Source organism: Polypterus senegalus, chromosome 12 (genome assembly GCF_016835505.1).
Source record: "Polypterus senegalus isolate Bchr_013 chromosome 12, ASM1683550v1, whole genome shotgun sequence".
In the NCBI taxonomy this organism is placed as follows: domain Eukaryota; kingdom Metazoa; phylum Chordata; class Cladistia; order Polypteriformes; family Polypteridae; genus Polypterus; species Polypterus senegalus.
In genome coordinates this window covers 145,772,050-145,794,146 of record NC_053165.1, presented here as the reverse complement: position 1 = coordinate 145,794,146, position 22,097 = coordinate 145,772,050, and the positions used below count along the sequence as shown (strand labels likewise).

The 22,097-nt window shown below is 36.8% G+C and overlaps 1 protein-coding gene across 2 annotated transcripts in view; it reads right to left on the bottom strand.

Annotated features, from left to right (window-relative positions):
- Positions 1–470: 470 nt before the first annotated feature.
- Positions 471–22,097, bottom strand: part of adam10a (ADAM metallopeptidase domain 10a) — a 128,807-nt gene continuing 107,180 nt past the window's right edge. Inside the window, exons 9-16 of one of the 2 annotated variants that reach the window (XM_039770220.1) lie at positions 20,645–20,808; positions 19,560–19,740; positions 18,300–18,450; positions 16,708–16,891; positions 10,541–10,649; positions 8,530–8,753; positions 4,486–4,612; positions 471–3,342 (exon numbers count right to left, since the gene is read on the bottom strand). In XM_039770220.1, the coding sequence (XP_039626154.1) occupies positions 3,245–3,342; positions 4,486–4,612; positions 8,530–8,753; positions 10,541–10,649; positions 16,708–16,891; positions 18,300–18,450; positions 19,560–19,740; positions 20,645–20,808 (1,238 nt within the window). In that variant the 3' untranslated portion in view covers positions 471–3,244. The remainder of the gene's footprint in view (positions 3,343–4,485; positions 4,613–8,529; positions 8,754–10,540; positions 10,650–16,707; positions 16,892–18,299; positions 18,451–19,559; positions 19,741–20,644; positions 20,809–22,097) is intronic. The other variant, XM_039770221.1, reaches the window with a different exon arrangement.

The window sequence follows — 22,097 nt, the reverse complement described above, 5'->3', positions numbered from 1 at the left end:
TTTCTACCCATGATACCTCATTACCAGCCCCCATATCAAGATAAGTACAGTAGCTACCGTTAACAGTACCAAGCCCAGGCTCTATGTGCCAACTCTGGACAGGACAGTCCACCATGCAATAGTTACACAAATCAGCAGATCTCACGGGTTGTGAGCGGACATCTCCAAAAGGACCCCGATCTCTGAAACTGAGAAATGGCCTACACAAAGCAGGAAAAGATTGTTAGCAGACAATCGCTAAATATGAGTGGAACTGGAGGGAAAAACACACACACAGAGACACAGAGAGAGAGAGACAGACAGAGAGACACACACACAGACAGACAGAGGCACACACACAGACACAGAGAGAGACAGAGACACACACACACAGACAGACAGAGGCACAGACAGACAGAGGCACAGACACAGGCGCTCTAGCAGCCTACTGGACCCTAACTGGCTGGAATGTAAGACAAGGAGTGAGTAAGTTTCATCAAGTCTATTTTATTAATGCATTTCAAGTAATTCAAAAACTTACATATCTTTTTGCACAATACTTTTTGTAACTTTTAGTAAAAATTTTCCAAAGTGAACCAAAAAAAAAAAAAAAAGTACTGTATAAAACACAGCGGACATTAAAATCAGACAGTAGTAGAATTTTCCTTTTCAAGGTCTTTTTGCTTACATTCCCAACCAAACTTTAAAGCAGACGGGACAGTTCAGTGCACGTTTAACAAGCGTTTGTTCTCGGCAAGTTCAGATTTGATTTTGTCTTCCTTTCCTTGTCCAGGAGGTTTGTGAACGGCTACAATAAAAGCCCAGGGAAGTTCACATTCGCTGGGATCCAAGCACAGTTCAACACCACAATTGAAGCAAACACCAAAACGGCTTGCTCCACGCTCAGTGACTCAAAGTGTGACACCGCAAAATCACTCACAACCCAACAATGAGACGCACAGAGGTACACGAGAGACTTCGGAATTAACACAAGGCTTCCAGACTGTTTCTTTAGGAAATTTTAAAAGCTGAAGTTAATCTGGAGCAGCAACTGTAGACCAACTGCAGTCTTTACTCATTTTTCACACGTCGCCCAGGACCATTTAAGCATTGGCAGGATGAAAAAGGTTTAAGCAAATCACTTTAATGTGAGGAGATTAAAATTATGATTGAAAAATTGCAAGTTTCAGCCTTTGCGTGTATTCCCGTTTCCCTCCTGAACAAAAAAGCCCCTCTCCTCTCCAGGACTGAAAAGATTTGGTCTCGGCAAGTACTGACCCAGCAAGACTTGCCAAACAATATTCAGGAAGAGAAAATGAACCCCTCTACCTCCGAAGAAATTCTGGGCCTTTCTTCATCCAGTACTACTATAAAGGATGAGCGAGCGGAAAAGTACAGTTGTGTGTAATAAAGGAGGAGGGCATGGCAGTTCAGTTGGTGGGGCATGAATAACTCAATTTCATGTATCAAGAGAGCAAAAACAAAACAGGAAGACTACAAAAATGCAGGGTTGTGACACAAATGAGTGGTAGTGATGAAGAAAAGCAAAAAGACGCACAAGCAAGAAGAAATAAGGCTGAGCGAGAAGAGGTACGACTGCCACTGCCCCGGGCCGCAGCTCTGTCTAAACTCCGGGTCACCATTTAGAGGTCACGTCACAATTAATCCATTAAAAATGAAGTTTTTCCATAGGCTTACTTAAAAAGACATAAAAGTGGTTTAACCATCCGTTAAAGAGAAGAACAGCCTGACCTGTGTAGATGATCTTTACAAAGAAACCCACCCCTAAGTCACAAGAGCCCCGCACCACGTGTGGTTTCTTGAGCGGCAGCCCTTACAGTCTTAAATGCTATTCCTTCACAACAAAATGATGAATGTTAAAAAGCTGCAAACATAAAATTAGTTAATAAATAACACTCTGTCAGAACCCTGCGCCTGCAGCTGCATTTCTTAAGATCGTCACATGCAGGGCATTTCAGGTCCCCCGACCTCCCCCCCCAAAGAACTTGGAGCAACACTTCCTAATGCTACTGCTGTCCCAACACAAGGGATCACTTCTCGACTCGCACGGACGCGGCACGTCGGCATCACTTGTTCTCTTTGCCTGCCATCTTTCCCAATTCCCAACACAATCTGTTTAGTGGTTGTTTGTCCATTGAATAAATTCAGCACACGGCAAAAACTACCATAAATTTAAAAAGTAAATCAAAAGGAAAGAAAGGCTCTACGAAGGATAACCAAAACTTGGGGTGGGTAACAAAAACCTGCAGGTGTGACTCACCAAGTCGTAACACAAATGGAAGAACAGCATCATCATCATCATCATCCAGCCCAAATCCCCATAACCCACATAACACCAGCCCCCCCGCCCCCAAGTGTTTGAGTATTCTACACAATGTACACCCAGTAGCTGCTTATCTTCAAAGAGTAAGAGGTGAGGAACAGAAACAAAGTCAACTGATATACAAATGAGAAATCAACAGGGCGAAAATGTCTAAGAGAATCACAGGCACTGAAGTAAGCGTTACGATTACTCAATCCAACCAAAATCCACCAGTTGTATCCTGAGAGTGTCAATTAAAACAGTAAATTTTCATCAAAACAGCAGATTTTTTTTTTTTTTGTTGTTGTTGTATAATGAAAAAATTCTATATTGCGATTTGTGTTCTGTACAATTGCACGCAGAAGGATGGGTATACATTAGAAATACAGGCCTGCGTATAACAAGAGATTCATTACATTGGCAAGTCAGTCTTTTCAAATTTGAGGTCATCTCACTTCCTAAGCCTTTATTGGCAGCAAAAATTGAACCTGCAGTCATGTTGCTTAAAAGAAAGGAAAACAGAGTGAAACACGGATCACTGAAGATCTATCAGTTGCAGATATTGTGCCATTGGTTTATTAAAAATAAGGAAGTGTGTTTCATCTTGGGGGGGCACGATTTAAGACCACAGAACCAAAAAAAAAATTAAATTAAATGGGGGAAAAAAAAAAAAAAGAAAAAAGAAAGAGGAGCCATTTGTACTTTCCCATGTGTCCTTCAGCTACTTCAGAGTCAACGCCTTAAAAATAAAAATGGAAAAAAAAATATATTAAAGGAAAAATAGAACACTGTTGGTGACCTCTGCTTTCCTGTAATTTCGGCTTTGATTTTTCTTTATTAGCCACATGTTGTTGGATTATGGACGATGACTGTTACAGGTTTTCTTTGGAGTGAAGTATTCCCACTGTAGGCACTAGGAAGAACCAAGGCAAAAAGCTCCAGTTAGCGTCTCATCTGCCCCATCTGATAATTCTCTCTGGTTTGCCGCTGGCGCTGTGGTGCAGGATTGGCATGTTGAGGTCTTCTCCTCTTCAGAGTTCCTAAGTCATTATAAAAAAAAAAATATATATATATATATATATATATCAAAAGTAATCCGTGGCCTTGAAACACATCTCATAAAAAACCTATAGTTGCCCATTCTCCGTAATTCTCCCAATTAAAGGGGACCATACAGAATGTCAGGTTTGAGTACAGTAGTGTTTCTCAAACAAGAGGGTCGCGAGTTGGTATTATTTTTACTTTATTTATTTATTTAATAGGTCCCCTAATGCTTTGAACGATCACACTCGATTCACCAAAAAGGGGCATCACCAATCCCTAACAACATTCACTAATAGGGACCCTAGAGGGTTGGAAAGGCACTACTACAGAAAAAGTGAGTCGCAACACCAGAATGGTTTAAAAACACTGGTGTAAAGCACGTGCCAGAATGACAAGAGCTAAACACTGGGTATCCCATCATTCTGCATTTAGTAATTACTATCCTCTATACTTGTATTTTAACTGAGAATTGTTCACAATGCTCTGTGCCTGCACTCCGTGAAGAGTGCTGTACAAAAATGCAAATAAGCTGCACTCGTCATTAGGGTCAGACCTAGATAAGCACACAAGACGGCCAGAATCTGAGGATGCTAGCTGGCCTGCTACATGTCAGTGCACTGATTTGTCCTTAGCAATGGCGCAAGAGCAACACCGAGCACCAGGAAAATTCCAGCACAAAGCATACTAGGAGGATATCTGGAGGTAAGCTGCAAACAACAGGTCACTGAAAACTGTTAAAACGATTAAAAGTCGTGACAAAAATGTTGCAAATTACTCTCAAGCAGCTCAGCTTTTTTTATTTGCATTTCTACAAAAACTTGCAATTCTTCACGAAGAAAACAATGATTGACGTAAAGGAGGCTATTATTACACAGCCAATAAGAAGTTAGCACAAAGTCAGGACTAGCTGACGCATATGTGACCCAACAGGCACAATAACCAGCATGAAAATTCATCACCAAGATGCAAGATACACAGGCACAGAATTTACAAAAGGAAATGGCTCTAAATTTAGTCTTCTTATTTATGTCTGTTGCTCTATAATCTCATTTGTGCTCCATAGAGGGCTTTAAATCTCTCATTTCATCCTTTATGTACAAGGAATTTTATTGGAGTTCAGTTAAAGTTACTTCACTCACCTGGCAGTGGTTTTGGGGGAGGAAGTTTTGGATTGCTGCTTGGGGTGTGGACACTGCATATCTTGATGAAGCCAGCCATCAGCATTATGAGGGCAATTCCCATCAACAGCACTGCCCACCAATGTCCCTAGCAAAGCAGACAAAAACAACATACAGCTCAGAGTGCTTGGTCTATTGACAGATTTAAATGCAAGCTCAATTAGATTTACTGTACTCCCACTACTCAAACTGCTTCAAGTAACATTAAATAATTAAATAAAAACTACATTTAACAAGAAAATTCCTTATAACTTTAAGAAACTGACGGATGCAAGGATAATTCAGGTTTGTGTTTGTCTTAAGTTGTACAGGTGGATTCCTGTGTGTGTGAGAAAGTTGACAAGGCATATAATGTACACCACGAAAACAGAGGTTTGTCCATCTGAGGTCTCATGTTTGTCAGCATATGACATTATGTGTAAAAATAAATACAGTCATATTAAAAAGTTTGGGAACCCCTCTTAATTCTTTGGACTTTTGTTTATCATTGGCTGAGCTTTCAAAGTAGCAACTTCCTTTTAATATATGACATGCCTTATGGAAACAGTAGTATTTCAGCTGTGACATTAAATTTATCGGATTAACAGAAAATATGCATCATAACAAAATTAGACAGGTGCATAAATTTGGGCACCCCAACAGAGACATGACATCAATACTTAGCTGAGCCTCCTTTTGCTCCTTTGAGCCTCTAGACGCTGTCCTCCTATAGCCTTTGATGAGTGTCTGGAGTCTGGATGGAGGTATTTTTGACCATTCTTCCATACAAAATCTCTCCAGTTCAGTTCAATTTGATGGCTGCTGAGCATGGACAGCCTGCTTCAAATCATCCCATAGATTTTCAATGATATTCAAGTCAGGGGACTGTGACGGCCATTCCAGAACATTGTACTTCTCCCTCTGCATGAATGCCTTTGTAGATTTCGAACTGTGTTTTAGGTCCTTGTCTTGTTGGAATATCCAACCCCTGTGTAACTTCAACTTTGTGACTGATGCTTGAACATTATCCTGAAGAATTTGTTGATATTGGGTTGAATTCATCCGACCCTCGACTTTAACAAGGACCCCAGTCCCTGAACTAGCCACACAGCATGATGGAACCTCCACCAAATTTGACAGTAGGTAGCAGGTGTTTTTCTTGAAATGCTGTGTTGTTCTTCCACCATGCAAAGCAATTTATGATCAAATAACTCAATTTTTGTCTCATCAATCCAAAGCACTTTGTTCCAAAATGAATCTGGCTTGTCTAAATAAACATTTTGCATACAACAAGCGACTGTTTGTGGCGCGAGTACAGAAAGGGCTTCTTTCTCATCACCCTGCCATACAGATGTTCTTTGTGCAAATTGCGCTGAAATGTAGAACGATGTACAGATACACCATCTGCAGTGAGATGTTCTTGCAGGTCTTTGGAGGTGATCTGTGGGTTGTCTGTAACCATTCTCACAATCCTGCACATATGCCGCTCCAGTATATTTCTTGGTCTGCCAGATCTGCTGGGTTTAACAGCAACTGTGCCTGTGGCCTTCCATTTCCTGATTCCATTCATTACAGTTGAAGCTGACAGTTTAAACCTCTCAGAGAGCTTTTTGTATCCTTCCCCTAAACCATGAGACTCAACAATCTTTGTTTTCAGATCTTTTGAGAGTTGCTTTGAGGATCCCATGCTGTCTGTCACTCTTCAGAGGAGAGTCAAAGAGAAGGAAGCACAACTTGCAATTGACCACCTTAAATACCTTTTACCAGTCATGATTGGACACACCTGTCTATGAAGTTCAAGGCTTAACGAGCTCATCCAATCAATTTGGTGTTCTAAGTAATCAGCATTGAGCAGTGACAGGCATTCAAATCAGCACAATGACAAGGGGACCCACATTTTTGCACAGCCAGTTTTTCACATTTGATTTAATTTCATACAAATAAATACTGCTTCACTAAAAATCTTTGTTCGGAAAACACCCCGGTACTCAGATGGTCCTAGGAAATGAAAGACAGACCACTGTTATCTTTTTTGTTGAAAGGAGAGTCAATTATGCTGCAGGCTGAGAGGGGTTCCCAAACTTTTTCATATGACTGTAAGTGGAGAGACTGTGTTTGAACTCGCCTTTAAAACATTCTCACAGCCCAACAGTGTGTGCTCTTAGAAAGCAAGTCAATTGACTGTCAAAATGTGGTGAACTCGAGATGACGTGCAAATTTCTTTATGCCGAGATAGAAGTTGCGAGGCAGTGGTGTGATTCGTCATTCCCCAAGATTCATAGTTGTAAAATCTGACTTGCTAAATACAATGAGATACAGAAACTACAGTCTAGAAGTTTGATGTGCTCTCCAACTAGAAGCTGTACAATGTGCTGCCAGTCTAAGGATATCTTATTACAGAAGAACTGGCTTGACAGTAAATTACTGGCTCTAGTGTCTGAAGACTATTATGGGAATTTGTTGCAGGTGCTTTTCTATGTGTTGCTTCTCATAATTCACTTTACCACTTGCACTACAGAATTTCTGGGAGTTCAAAGCACTTGAACATGCCCAAGTTTTAATAATAATAATAATAATAATAATAAAAATGCTCAGTGATAATATGGCCCCTGGTCAAATGTACTTGATGACCCCTGCTCCGTTTTATAAACCTTTGGTATACGTTTTGCTTCAAATGTTTAAGAGGGACTTGTGTTGTTTCATTATGTATGCATTGACCTTACAGATTTAAGCAACAAAGTGCTACTACATTGCATGATCAGAAGAACTACACCTCTCCAGATTTACCTTTAAAGGGAGCATGAATGAAGGAGGTTTTTAAAAGCAAGATATGATTTCAAAAGTAGGCTTGTGGGCAAATGTGCTTTACTTCTTGCGCCATTAAGGTAAAAAATTGAAATTACCCCCATCTACACAACATACATGTTAACACCACAGGCTTCACACTTAAGCTACAGGCCATTCTCTGGACAGAGGGCCATAGTCTGAAGTTAAATCTTTGGTTACACACAAGGTTTTTTAAATTTCTTATTCAAAAACTGTCTTCATATACCTACTTAGTAACTGGGTGATGCAAAACTAATTATATTTGACCACCATAATATGTGTTTGTATAAAAATTATCTTTGTTGGCTAGGCACAAAGCAGTATAAATGAAAAAACAAAAAAAAAAACAATTGGAGATACTTTTTATCTTCTTGCCTGGCCTTCACAGACACACAATTTTCACAGCTACCACCATGAACTCACCTCTGCTCTGTCTGAAAGTGAACAAGCGAATAAGGTAGAAGCAAAGAAATCTGTAAAAGCCATGTTATGGTGTGAAATTCATTAACCAATGTTAGGAAACACGTGCAAACCTGAACAGAGGAGCATACATGGCACACACTGGTTTCTAAAGACAAGGTGCTTGGAAATGGACAACAGTGGAAAGGAGAAATAGCCACATATTCAGTTTTAATGGGGCTGGAGCTATGGAGGCTGCCTTATATTTAACAAGGATATACATGTTGACAGTGATATGTAGAGTTGCAATGGTTTGTGCAGGAAAATCAGTAAAGTGGGTTCTGAAAATATGCAGACCCCTTCACTTTCTACACACTTTGTTATGCTGCAGATTTTAAAAGGATACAATTGCCATTTTTGCCCCATCAATCTAAACTCAATCTGTAACAACATGGTTCAGAAATGTTTGCAAATTTGAATGGTTCTGAATACATTCTAAATCCACTGTAAAACCTAATATATATGTTCCAAGTTTAAAATGACATTTTTTAAATGCTAAATACTTTATTTGATTATTAGCTGGTGGTGGGAAGTTTAAAAAGGAGCATGTAGGCACAGCCATGGAGGATTACTGGGTGGAACTGTGGAAACAAAAGGCCACTGAAGTCACCAGTGGACATTATGCTGATTTGGTCTCAAGAGTGTCTACTTCACTTAAAATCACTGAGCACCATTCAAATAATTTTATATTTACTGCAGGTTAAAACCATAAAAAACAACAGTGGAATTTAAAATACTTACAACTATCCACTCTGCAATATTCTCATATAACTCGGGATTAAAGATGGCTTTCTTTAGTCGGGCCAGGGGACCATCTGCATCAACCAGTCGACATTTCATAAATACATCACAATAGCCTTTGAAGTCATTGCAAGGTGAGCCAGGCTGCAGAGTGATGGTTTTGCCTCCAAAATGGCGGTTCCATTTATCTGATCCAGTACTGCTGCAAACCGCTTTATCAACTGCTAAACAGAAAAGACAGGGGGTTAAGAGCAATGATTAACTAAGAAAAACAATGGATTGTGGGGGGACCCCAAAGGCCTTACAAGTTAATTTAACTGATAAAAGTCTGTAAGAACATATACTATGCCAACCATTTAGGAACAGTAGTCACATGTAAACTTTAGGCATTAAAAGATCAAATTGCATGTTTCACTGTGTAGGGTACAAATCTCCAGGTGATATAATTACTGCATATTCTGATGTACAACTACTGTTTAAAATTTAACAGTTTTAAAAAGGAACTGTGGCATGTATAAACATTTATTCAATCAGATGAATACATTTACAGTTAATTTATTATTCCCTATAAAATTATGTTCAACTGGAGTGAATTCAAGTTAAGATGACACTGTCTTCTTTCAAACAATTTGGACTCACCAAAGGAGTTGACAGAAAAATATACAAAGCAGACTCTTGAAAAGCAGAATACGTTGGTGTCCAGCTTAATTTCTATTATCACAAACATTACAAATGGATGTTATGGTATATTAATAAAATCGATGTAAGACCCAGAAAAAATCTGAGAATGCTTGTAAACTTTGGATGTCCACTTTGTTTCCTCCTAGAAACATTTGTGGATTTTGCTTTTATGATCAAAGAGGATTTCTAAACAATACCCAAACAGCTTCCAATTCAGACAGGAACTTCGGGGTTTACTTCACAACCACGTGGAAACCAATTCGCTAGCTTTTCACTGTCACTATTAAGGTCTCACTGAGAGAGCCCTGCTGCATGCTTTAAAAAAAAGACAGTTATCTCTTCTGTCCCAGAGAAAATAAAAGTGGACTGACTGCATGATTGTGGACCGGTGGCACCAATTCTCAATGTAATGAAATGCATACATATCGTTGAGTGCTGTACATATCAAATGCCATTGCAATTAGTGCGTAGTTGGTACTGTACTACTAACACTAGTCTAGAATTCCCCAGTAACAATACTATGTACTTGTGACAATAAAATAGAACTTTGGCCTCATGCATAACAGGAAGTACATGATTGCAAAGGCTGTTTACAAAGGAATGACAAAACACTGGGATAACAGCCCACAGTACAACACGTCTACACAAAAATTACCCTTCACGCAAGAGCTGTCAGAATAAAACCTCTCTAACAAGCGGCTACAAAACTCATCTAATTATTAGTTGTACATCAAATGTTAAGTGGAGAATTGTTCCCAAAAGTGCTGATAAAACAAAAATTTTACATTTTGGAAAAGCATTTCACCGATAGCCATAAACAGCAGAGTAGGAGATATTATGCTTTACAGTTGCGCAGCAGCCAGGAAAACAATATTGCACAACTAAACACCCACTAACACTAACAAGAAAAAGGTCAATGTCAGCCAAAAAAAGAAATCTAACCAAACCAGACACAAAATACAGAATGGATATTTTGTCAAGATAATAATGCAAAACATGCCTCAAAATCAACCATGAAGAAACCTAGGATTACAGTTTTTGGAAGGGACATGCACTACACATACAAAGATATAATAATAATTTTGGCCTAGTGTATATAGCTCCATAATGAATGATGGTTTTAAAGCAAGAGGCTTCACAAAATGTTTTCAATGTCTGATTCCTACAATCAGGGAAATAAGGAATCGGACCAGGAGTGCACAAACCTTTGTACAGAACTCTTAATTCTAGAATCAAAGTTATTTTAATGAAACCAAGCAAATGATTTTCAGTTGATGGGGACAAATCTACTTAAGTTTGGTAAATGTGTTCAAGTTTAAAGGATTCATACATTTCTCCTTGCAGCAGACATGGCACAGCTCCCGGTCATCCTTTCCATCAGAACTGGCACAGGTGCACTCTTCCAAATCAAATTTCTCACAGATTGAGCCAGTACATTGCTGCATACATGGGGGAAAAAAACAAGAATCAGTAAAATGCAGGTTAAAAAAAATGTAAAAACAACATTATAGTATCATTTATGTTTTAAATGGTTATTTAGATACTTTAATATTTAGTTTTGTGCTGCTAGATGAAAACCGACTATTCCAATATAATATTTTTCTCCCCATTGCATTCAAACAAACTAATAAATCATACATTCATATGAAGGATGGTTGTTTTACCACACACAAAACTAGCGTTAGTTACAGTAACCCTATACAAGTTATGAAGCTTAGTGATACTTTACATATCTTTTTACACATCACATCTTGGATTTATTTTGCCTACTTGTATTTGTATTTTGAATGGTTATCTTGTACAGTCAACTTTCTACTTCTTCAACACACCTCTTCACAACAAACTGAGGACAGGCTGTTGCAACTCCTTCCTGTGCTCTTGGATTTACAGGTGTAGTAAGAAAACCAATAAGGTTTTTAAATGCTTCTCTGGAAACTTAAAAGTATTGTTTTGCTCCCGATTCTGTTTTGGTTACGTCTTGAACCTGAAACCTGTAACTTGCAGTTGTTTATTGCTGGCACTGTTACAGATGCACCACACCAAACAAAATACTGGATTTCTTTTCTATGAAATACAAAATCTGTGCCATATTTTAGATTTTCCCAGTCATCAGAATTGCTTTCAAATCACCATTTTTAAAATGGCTGTGTAATGTCACCAATGCTCATTTCTACCATCTCAAACATAATCTGCAGTCTTAGTACTGAAGACTGACTTCATGTGCAGTGTCTAAAACAATGAGGCGTAAATGAAAAAATAACTTGTATTACATTTTTGTTGCTACTGTAAATAAGGGGAGAAAAAAAAAAGAAACAAGAGTTTAGTGTTCTCCTGTATGTTATGTTATGTTACTCCTTGTACGCCTGCTCCTCTAGTTTTTAACTGGTAGAAAATAGAAGACCAGACTAATGACTACATTTAGCATACTTTAGAGCTAGGAATCGATTATTTAAAAAAAAAAAAAACACCACATTATTGTATGGAATTTATCTCTGTTAATCACATCTAACATTAAAACATGCAATCATACAAAGAACACATAAATCATGAAGTAAATATACACTGAATCACAAATTAATGTAGAATCAAAGGAATTTTTAAAAAATTGCATCCTTTTGAACTGGTGTGCAATAAGAGCTACTCCGGTGTGCCGCATAAGGTCCGATGGTCCTTCCCCGTCTTACAGCATATGAACAGATTTAATGCTTTTGCGGTTGGCAGAATTGTGGTGTGCCTTGGGATTGTTTGTGTTGCAAAATTGTGCCAGCACAGAAAAACAGTTGGAAAACACTGCTCTACCTACACCTGTGTTCCTGGCATGCTAAAGTTCTCTGTAGCAGCTCTCTTACTTAAACTCACCGTGCATTACTTGAGTGGTTATGTTGCATTTTTTGCTTAACTTAGAAAAAATACTGCAAATTGTAATAATGGGTGGAGAGAATTAACACTTCTGTTTTGTAGAATTTTGACATTAAGCCACTATAAGCACTATAAACTACAGTTAAATACAGAAATTCCAGAGACCTATTTTGGTTTCAGTGCCACTCAAAGAAAACATTTTACACGTATGTGATATGACATTGATTCAATCTTCTTACAGAAACATTTTTTACCTTGGCTACCTTTAAGTATTGATTCAGGACAACCATGAACCCCCTTCTTCCCTCTCCCCTGCATCTATGTTGGAATGTATAAATCAAGGAAATGAAAATCAGTACCACATACTGACAAATGGCAAGACGTTATGAAATGAGTAATTTGAAACTGTTAAATAAAATTTAATTTCTCCAAATTTTTAAAGATAGTATAAAAATACAGTACTGGATGTGTATGTAATTCTTTAGATTCACACTTTTTTATATTATTGTTTTGGAATGTGTAAAAAAAATAAAAATTTGCATGAAAATGCCACCCGACCAAAGCACTGCCTGACACAATCGCCTCATTGCTGGCCCAGGTTGCAACAATATTTAATGTGTTAAACAGACCATATTAATTGCAAAAAATAATGTGTTAACTTTCCCAGTCCCAACTTTAACATATCTGAGGACACATTAAGTAATTCAGTTTTAATGTGCTTTACAGGTACAAAGTGGCAATACAAACTGTGCCTCTTTCCACTTTGCCTTTCATGAAAGTGGGACTGCCTGTGTGTACAGTTCTCAAGTGTCTCATTCATTTGAAGGACTTTTATGTAATGTGTTTTTTTTCTGGATTTTTGGTTGATATTCTCTCTCTTTCTCTCCACTAAAATGAAACTACCATAAAAATTAGACACAGTTCATTTCTTTGTAAGTGAGCAAACGTACAAATTCAACAGGGTATCAAATAATCGTTTCCCCCACTGTAAATAACTCTTGAAGAAATTTTCTTTTAATATTCAATCCTTGAAAAACATGTCAAGGAAATGGCTTATGAAATCTTTTACCTTTTATATTATTACATTTTTCTGATGGTATGAAGACTATTTTTGATTGCTGCATGTTGTATTCCTAGTAACTGCAAGCTAATCCTCTACAGAAAACACTGGGAAAAGGTCAGACCAAATTCACTGGGTAGTTGGCAGGAAGGCTAAAACAAATGGAGGAAAGAACCCCACATAGACACTGGCAAACTAGACCTCCAAAAGTGTAAGTAAATTGTAAGTTTGGTGCACACTCTTAGAACAGGGGTGTGCCAGCAGGCCTTATATCTAATTTGAATAACTAAAAAAATACCAAAAGCAGGGTGGGGTGTGAGAACAGAGGTGGTGTAATGTACTGATGCAGCTAATCGTTTTCATCTAAACAAATACTTTAAACAGTGCGATTTCTATTAAACAAACAATGCAAGTTTATATTTAAACAAGTACTTTACTGAAAATGACAAGCTATAAACAACATAGAAAATAAAAAAGCTACAAGTAGTAACTTCTAAAAGTTAAATCACAACAAAACTAATCTAACATTTCAAAAACTATAAGAAGCATGCTGGAGATTCCAGCATAGCTAGACCACCAGCATAATTTTTTAGTCTGACTTAAATGCAGATCTCTCTGGGGAACCAGCTCCCAGCTATACTGACACTATTTTTACTGCTCAGGAAGTCTATTTGTGTGTTCTTTTCACCAAAGGGAAGCCTGTTCCTGCAAACATAGGACATAGTGTATTATACTTGTTCCTAATGGCTGTACAGTGCAGTTAAAATATGAATTACTTCTCTTAAGAAGCAAACAGAAATAGTTTTTTTGACAAAGCACATCCAGCTGTCGCACCTTCACCTTTTTGTACAAAAAATAGGCATCTTCAATATCACTCCTAATTTTTCCTACCTAATCTGACCAACTGGGCGGCATGTTTTTCAGTGCAGCAGTGTAAATATACACTGGTTTACAGTAGTTAAAGAGCAGAAACTGTGCAATCATCGCTCTGAGGAGCATTATCCTAGAATACGGAGTTTTGGAGCTTGAAAAATCTTGTGGAGCACTAGACTAACTTCACTTCTGTTAACTATTGTAGATTTATTGGGTTATTTATTTTTATACCACTGGCAAATTACACTTGTACAAAGGCAAGGGGAATATGAGCCTATTTACATTGTACCTCACAGGCCTATATACAGTAGAGTCTCGCTTATCCAACATTCCGTATTACCCGACGTCCCACCAGAAAAAAAAATGCATCAATCAGCAACAAGAACTGCAAGTTGCGAGCGTGAGCGTAGTCTATTTTTTGTTGCTTCCGACTCTACCGCAGCTAATTGAAGTGGAACCTCGGTTTGCGAGCATAATTCGTTCTGGAAATGTGCACGCAGTCCAAAGCACTCGTACAGTATATCAATGCGAATTTTCCCGTAAGAAATAATGGAAACTCAGATGGATTTGTTCCACAACCCAAAACTATTCATATAAAAATGATTAATACATAATATAAAGTAAAAATAAATAAAGCAAATTAACCTGCACTTTACCTTTGAAAAGATTCATGGCTAGTATGAGCGAGTTTCTAAACTCTTGTGGGATTCCACCCAACTGGACGACACGTGGAAGTGCGTCCCAAAGCAAATCGCAGTCTCGCCGCACGGTAGCAGTTCGCCATAAAGGCCAATCCGAAAAGATTGCGGACATGCTATAAGCGCCTGCCATCGATGGGTGGTAAAAGGAACATTATAAATGCGCAGGGCACAGTGTTACTTTACTGTAATAAGAATATAATAGAAATAATTCTATAAACATTCTTCGGAGGATAACTTAAGAGTCATGGCAAGCAGTGGTAATGTGCACATGAAGTACATTAAGAAGTAAAAATATGCAGTATTTAAATACAACAGTATTTGTTATCGTAGTACAACTAATTTCTTTCCTCCCAAATATTTTGCTACCTTTTTCATTAATATGGTAGACAGCTTCAAGATGAAAACAAACTATTTCAGATTGTCTGGATTCGTGTAGAAATTTGGAGAAACATGAAACCAGTTTTTATTGAATTCAGTGTGTCTAATCATTCAGTGAGGCTTACACACTGAATTAGTTCACATTTAGCTAAATATGTTTTGCTGCTGAATTTCATTTATGCTCATCATATAATGTTTCCTGCTTTGGCGTCCAACAAAAATCATCCAGCACGGGAGAAAACTATTGCCATCATACTGCTTTTCCATCCTTGCAAAATCCTGGCTAACCCTTTCACCAAGTTCATCAGTGATTGCCCAAGATTAGCAGAAAAGTCCAAATATGAATGTAGAAAATTCATCTTCAGCAACATGCTGAATGTCATGGTTTTTGTATGCTAAAGCATGTTGTCAACTAGATGGATATGGTTTGGTGCTCTGTAGTTGCCAAGAAAATCTTTAACATTCTTGAATACCATCAATGTGATCTCCTCTCTGGTCCCATTTAGTAGTACTTAACACATGTCATCAATGACAAGCAGTTTGATTTGTGAACCATCATAAACCTTAATTTAGACATCAGTTGTTCATGGAAACATTGGTCTAAGTGTCAAAATCCTTCATGTAACTTGTTCATTGATTCCACAAAACCTTTCATCAGTTTATTTAAAAAAAAAAAAAAAAGTAGGCAAAAAATCTTTGTTGGGTTGACAAGTGGTTTATCTTCCACACTTTTCTGCCCTTGTGGAGTGGCCAGTTCTGCTTAATGTAATGAGACTCTTTAGCATTCCTGTCCCATTCACAATACTGTGTCTATCTGAGCTGCATTCCTAGTAGGAGGGCCACAACCTTTAGATTACCACAGATATTCCAGTTGTAGTCGCTGTACTATGTATATATACTTCTAATATGAGAGGAAAAATCACAATAATGGGTGAATGTAACAAAATGGTATGTGATAGGAAACTTTCAAGATGATGTTTGTTATAAGCAGGTCAAAATGCTTAAGATATACCCAAAAGTGTTCTGGAAATCTTTGTTGTTCAGTGTATTTAATGTATCTGATTATTTTGCTTAAATGGATTTTATAAACTTAAAGCAACCTTTTTTCACATTGTTAAAGAGACATTTTATTATATTTCCAGCAGATATCCCTAGTATCACCAAACTGAAATGAGGTCTTTTTAGTAAAGCGGTGTAATCCATGTCTCTCTCAGTCTAAAACAGCTTAAGTTCCTAATGAAACAAGAATTTTACCCAGAGACTAAGTTCAGCTTTCAGTTAAGCTATTTGTTTAATTAGGCAGCCATCAACCCTAGACACAATTAGTTGTGAAATAGGGTAATAGCTTTTTTTTTTTTCCCACTGCAAAGCTTTAGCCATTGATTATTACTGGTAGCAGCCACGTAAAAAAACATATGCATTATCCCACTTCACTCACTTGACACATTCCACAGAAAGAAGCACTACTTTCAATGACAAGTGTACAATGTGTTTTTATAGGTTTGGGATGCAGGTTGGGGGCACCATTAAATACATAAATAAAAAGCAGTAATACAAAGCAGTAAGAATTAAAAAAAAACCTTAAAATAACCACCATTACTTCTGATCTACCTCATTTATACGTACCCCATTAATGCAAACTTGAGTCCCTTGGTTGCATTCTGTCAAATTCTTTTTTGGTTCTGATGTTGGGCATAATGCCTGTCTCCCATTGCACTTTCCTTCATTAGCACAATCAGATACTTTTCTACAGCTCTCTGTATTCCCTTTGAAAGTACAGTTATTCTCACAACAAGGACCCTGGCTGGGGCTACAGAAACATAAAAACAAACAATTTTAACTATATTAAACACAAAGCGAAACACAGCTGCAAAAAAGCTTGTGAACTCTTTAGAACTAACCTGATATTCTGCATTTTAATTACTCAGACAAAATGTGGTTTGATTTTCAATTCAGTCAAACTATCAGATAAACAGTCTGCTGTTTAAACTAGTAACACACACGCAACTGTACTATTTGTCAACACTAAATACATTGTGTCAACATGCATAATGCAGGCTGGAAAACTTTGTGAACCACTAGGAAAATGGCCTCTCCCAAAAGTTAAGAGGAGTCACATTAATGAGATATTATTGGAAATGTGTAAAGTTAGTAAAATAATTTTCATGGAAACAAAAACAAAATAAGGAAAAAGAACAAAACCAACTTCTGTATTGAATAAATCGAGAGGAACGCAAACCCACCCTTAAATTTTTCTGCTAATTGGCCAAAATCTAAAACACATGTAAACTGAACAAATTGGGTAGGTGTGACATTGCAAATACTGATTTCAACAACAATATGATGTACATGTAAAGAAGGTAAACACAAACGAGTACTTTCTTGTAGTAAGCTATCAAATGGGATCTTAAATTGTAATAGCACAAACAGAAAGTGGCATTAAGGATTTTGAAAGATTTGTCAAATTACAATTGTTGGAAAGTATGCCAAACTGTTAACTAAATAGAACTCTTTCCAAAAGCTAAAGCTATAATTTTGACTGCTGGTTGCTAAATTATATGTTCCCAAAAGTAAAAATAAGATTAAATGTCCCAAGTGCTGGCACAAACTACATCTTCAAGTAATACTCTGTGAGAGACTGTGTGCAGAAGCTCATCTTTATTTCTTCCTGTTAGAACCACCTCAGACCCCACTTCTATTTTAATGCCATGACACCAACAAAGTTATAAACACCAAGACTTTCAGCATTCGGCTGTGATTTATCTGTTTATTAGAACATAATCTTGTTTTGCTTTAACTACAGTATATTGAATTATATCTTTTCTGCTTCATAAAAAAAGATGTACAGTAGATGCCATTTTTCTGTGGATGGTGCTAAATAAACACAGACCGACTGATTCACAATTTTGGAAATTGTACCAAATAAATATTTATATTACTTGGGACATTAAATAAACCATCCTCTATAGTATTATAGTTGGTGCAGGCATCAGTTATATAGCTTTGTTTTACATTAGAATTTCATGTGATAGACTGAGGAAATTTTTTTAGAAGTCTTCATTGAAATGTGGAGTGCATTTTCCCTAGTATTCCCAACATTTTAATACTTTAAATAATTACAGCTGCAACTATCACTTCATGAAGCGTTAAAATATTCTGGGTTGCCAAATGCCAATTCCCCAACCGGCAATTACTCTGACAGTGATACACTTGCTTACCTGCACACTTTTCCTTCTCGCAGCTTACATTTCAGATGATCTGCCTGGTTGGCATCATAACAGCATTCGTCCTTGCACTGGTCACTATAACCACAGTCACACTGTTCGCCTGGTTCTACCAGTCCATTACCACAAATTGGTTGCCCGGATTCTAAAAAAATAAAAGTAATGCAAAAAATGACCTGGAAGGTTCTAGAACTACTAACAATATGACTGATTACTTCTCTGAATCCCTGATAATTATCTATTTTTGTTGTATTTGTAGAATTCATGTTGCATTAAACCATAGTCCATTTAGAGATGAGAGGAAAAAAAAAAAAAAAGGAGTACAAGGCCAGACTAGAGAAGCACATCAGTTAAGCAGTATTTAGTAAAAAGCAACAAAAACATATCCTGGTAGTGGAAAACTGAAATTTGTTGAAATATTCCAATGTTTAGACACTTTCTCCTTGCATCAGGTTTATAATGTTCCACTCTGATCTGTGTAAATTCTACTCCATCCAGTTTGAAACTATTCATGCAGTATGCTTTTACAGGAGACTGGAGCCTAATCTGCAGCATGACGCAGAAGGCAAGAATTGGCTCCAATGAAGATATTAGTCATGGGATGAGACATTAGTTGCCGCATACATTAGGGGTATTCAAAATTTTCTCTCTCCCTGGGGTAAATCAGACTAGGGACTAAACATCAATGCACAACTTTACAAAAGTAAACAAGGGCATAAAAAGATTTAAGCCAGTGTGAGAATAAAATAAAAATCTCTTATCCAAAAAGACCAGGTTTACTATATTTTTCATTCCTACATAAGGCGTTTAGTTTAATTCAATTTTCTGTTTAAATTCTAAATTTTGAAAAATATTGAAATCGTTTGATGGATGTAGGAAATTTCAAGGCTCATAATTTTAAAATTCTAGGACAACTAAAAATGTAGACAAATATTGCTCAAAACACTACACTATGGAGTTTTAAATAAATTTTGCAATGCCAACACTAAGGCGAATCAAGCAAATTCATAAACTTAAAAAGGAGTGAAGAACAAAATTGATAGGTTAATTTTGATATAATGCAAGACCACATGTAAGAGCTGTCACCTCTTGATAAAATAGTTCTTAAGAACAGGGTAAAAGTCAACTTATGTTGAGTGTGCTGAGAGTTTTAAAGCAGGGTGTGGGTACATGCACAATTTTACTCCTTATACAAAACTATTCTGCCATGACAGCAAAATTTATGAATTGAGTACCTACTGCTTTGAAACTCACCTACAAAGCAATTGTTCCTTTTCTTTTCCAGCACTTGACTAATGTTGCGAATACTACAGGAAGAGAACTTGTTATTGTTCAGCTTATCACCAGATGTTGCTCTGGCATACATTATATAATTTCCTCTTTCCTTTTGTGGGGAACTGGACTCCCCTGGGGTGCAGTCAGATCCAGAATCATGCTAGGGATGGAATAATTACATTTTAGAATGAACATTGACAAATAAAATTCAGTTTCATAAACAGAGAACTATCAAGTCATTAATTTTCTTAACCTGCTTTTGCATCTGCCATCCCACAGAACAGTAATTAATATATGAAACAGGAAAAACCCTGAATTGGACAACAACTCAACACTGTGTACATCTGTATTTGTTTGCACTGGATTAAATTCAGGGCTGCTAATTAACATATAGTGAAAGCTAGCTATTACCATGCAGAGACTGAACCACAAATTGAATCCTGGCCACCGGAACCATGAAGCAGTATTGTAAAACCAGGCAACATCATGCCACACAAACACACAAAATATAAATAAATAAATGTAACACAAGATAATCCCAACAGAATGAACAGTAATGAAATAGATTTCCAAAGTATAAGTCCATTTTAAAATTTCAATATGCTGGCAAATGCTGATGAAAAATACAAGTTATAAATCCATGCATTCTATTTTATACACAGTCAGCATTGCTTAATTATGAACATAATAAAAAGGAGGACAGGTACTTCAAATTCTGTGAGCAGATAAGATTAAGAGCACTAGATATGGGTTTAATAAAATTATTTTCCTGAAAGTGACCACCATCTGTATTTGGACCCCTGAGAAAAAAAATAATCTTGTGGCAAAATATAACCATAAGAAATAAACGTATCTTACACATTTAACAAATTTTTTTCCTTAATGACAATAGGTTATTGGTTTCACTATAAAAGTTTAAAATAAAATCATACATGTAACTAATTAATTGTCATATTATGGAATGCTACCTTCACTTTACATCTCTCCCTCTCTATCTCTGAGACACTGTCAGGTATCGATCCACATTTACTCTCATTTTACACCAAGAAAACTGACACACTCACTGGAGAACCAAAATTATGTCCAACTTCATGAGCAAAAGTTATGTGAGACACTTTAGGTGGCACATGGGAAGCATAGTTCTGAACAGTGATGATTCCAGTATTCAATGATTTCTTTTTGCCATCTGAGTAGAGTTTGCTCTTTTCACAGATACCTCCAGAGCTTCCTGTCATGACAAATGAAAAGAAAGTTATAGTTATTTTTTCCCACCAAACATCATCCTGCTCATGAGTGAACCACAAACCACCATGACATCTTACTAGGCTTTATGATGCATTTAATTTGAAATCCAAATTTTCAGCTGCATCTTTACCCTGTATCTGAGACCAAGGCAAAAAGTTACACAGATTTTAACAATTAAAGTCTAATCCAGATCACAAAAGATGGAGGAAAAAAAAAATTATACTTTCTTTTCTGATTCAAGAAACACCTTCGGAAAAGTTACTCCAGCAGTTTCTCTAAAGTCTGGTCGGGCAATTAATAATAAATCTTAACTAATGGATATACCTTTATTATTGTACTCATTCTTATTCTAGTATGACAATATTTCAAAGGGTCTAGAATTTCATGAAAGGTGTTTGAATGTTTAGAAAACTGAAACCTTCCCAGTTTCAAACTCTGGCACAATGTTGATCATTGCTATATACAGAATCCCATTTCTGTGTTCCCTAGTACTTGTACATTTTCTGTTAATTTAAAAAATAAAAAAATAAACATTATGGAGAGAAAAACTGACCTTAATGACAATATATGTCAAAGAAAAATTTAAGCTCAAATCTAGATATCCATAATGCTCAGACTAATCCCTGAACCAAAAACAAAGAACAACGATTACTTTACAAATTCTTACAGGTGTAAGTGAACACCAACAGTGTCACTAATTACATTAATGAAGCTTCAGTTCAAGTTCAGGGCAGCCGGATTGGAACCTTAATTAATGTCATTATTTACACCTGTGCTTGCAATACCATTTCATGTCAATATGGCTCCTATGAAAAAGGCCCATCAGTGATATGAAACCATGTGACACTACCTATAAGCAAGGATGGCTCAGCAACACCTCAAAAACCAAATTTTCTGGAGATGTTCATGGCATTAAAAGCTATTCAAATTTCTAATAGAATCACTCATAACATGGTAATTTGTCATTTTGGGGATAGCATAGTATTTAAACAAAATACTATGTTGGAAAAGAGCTTCAAAACAATATGGGAACCATTTCTGTGCAACTTATATTTAAGGAGATATAGCCAGCCAAAGTCATAATAAAATAAGTTCAAACTCTGTTAGCTTAAATCTCCTTTAATATTGATCCATAGCACAAGCAATTTCAGTTCCATTATGACCAAATCAGCATGTCAAGTTTCATTAAAATCTGTGACAATGAGGTCCAAAAGTGTGATTTGACATGAAGTTACCCGAAAATTAAATCACATTGTAGACCTTTTTTTTTTT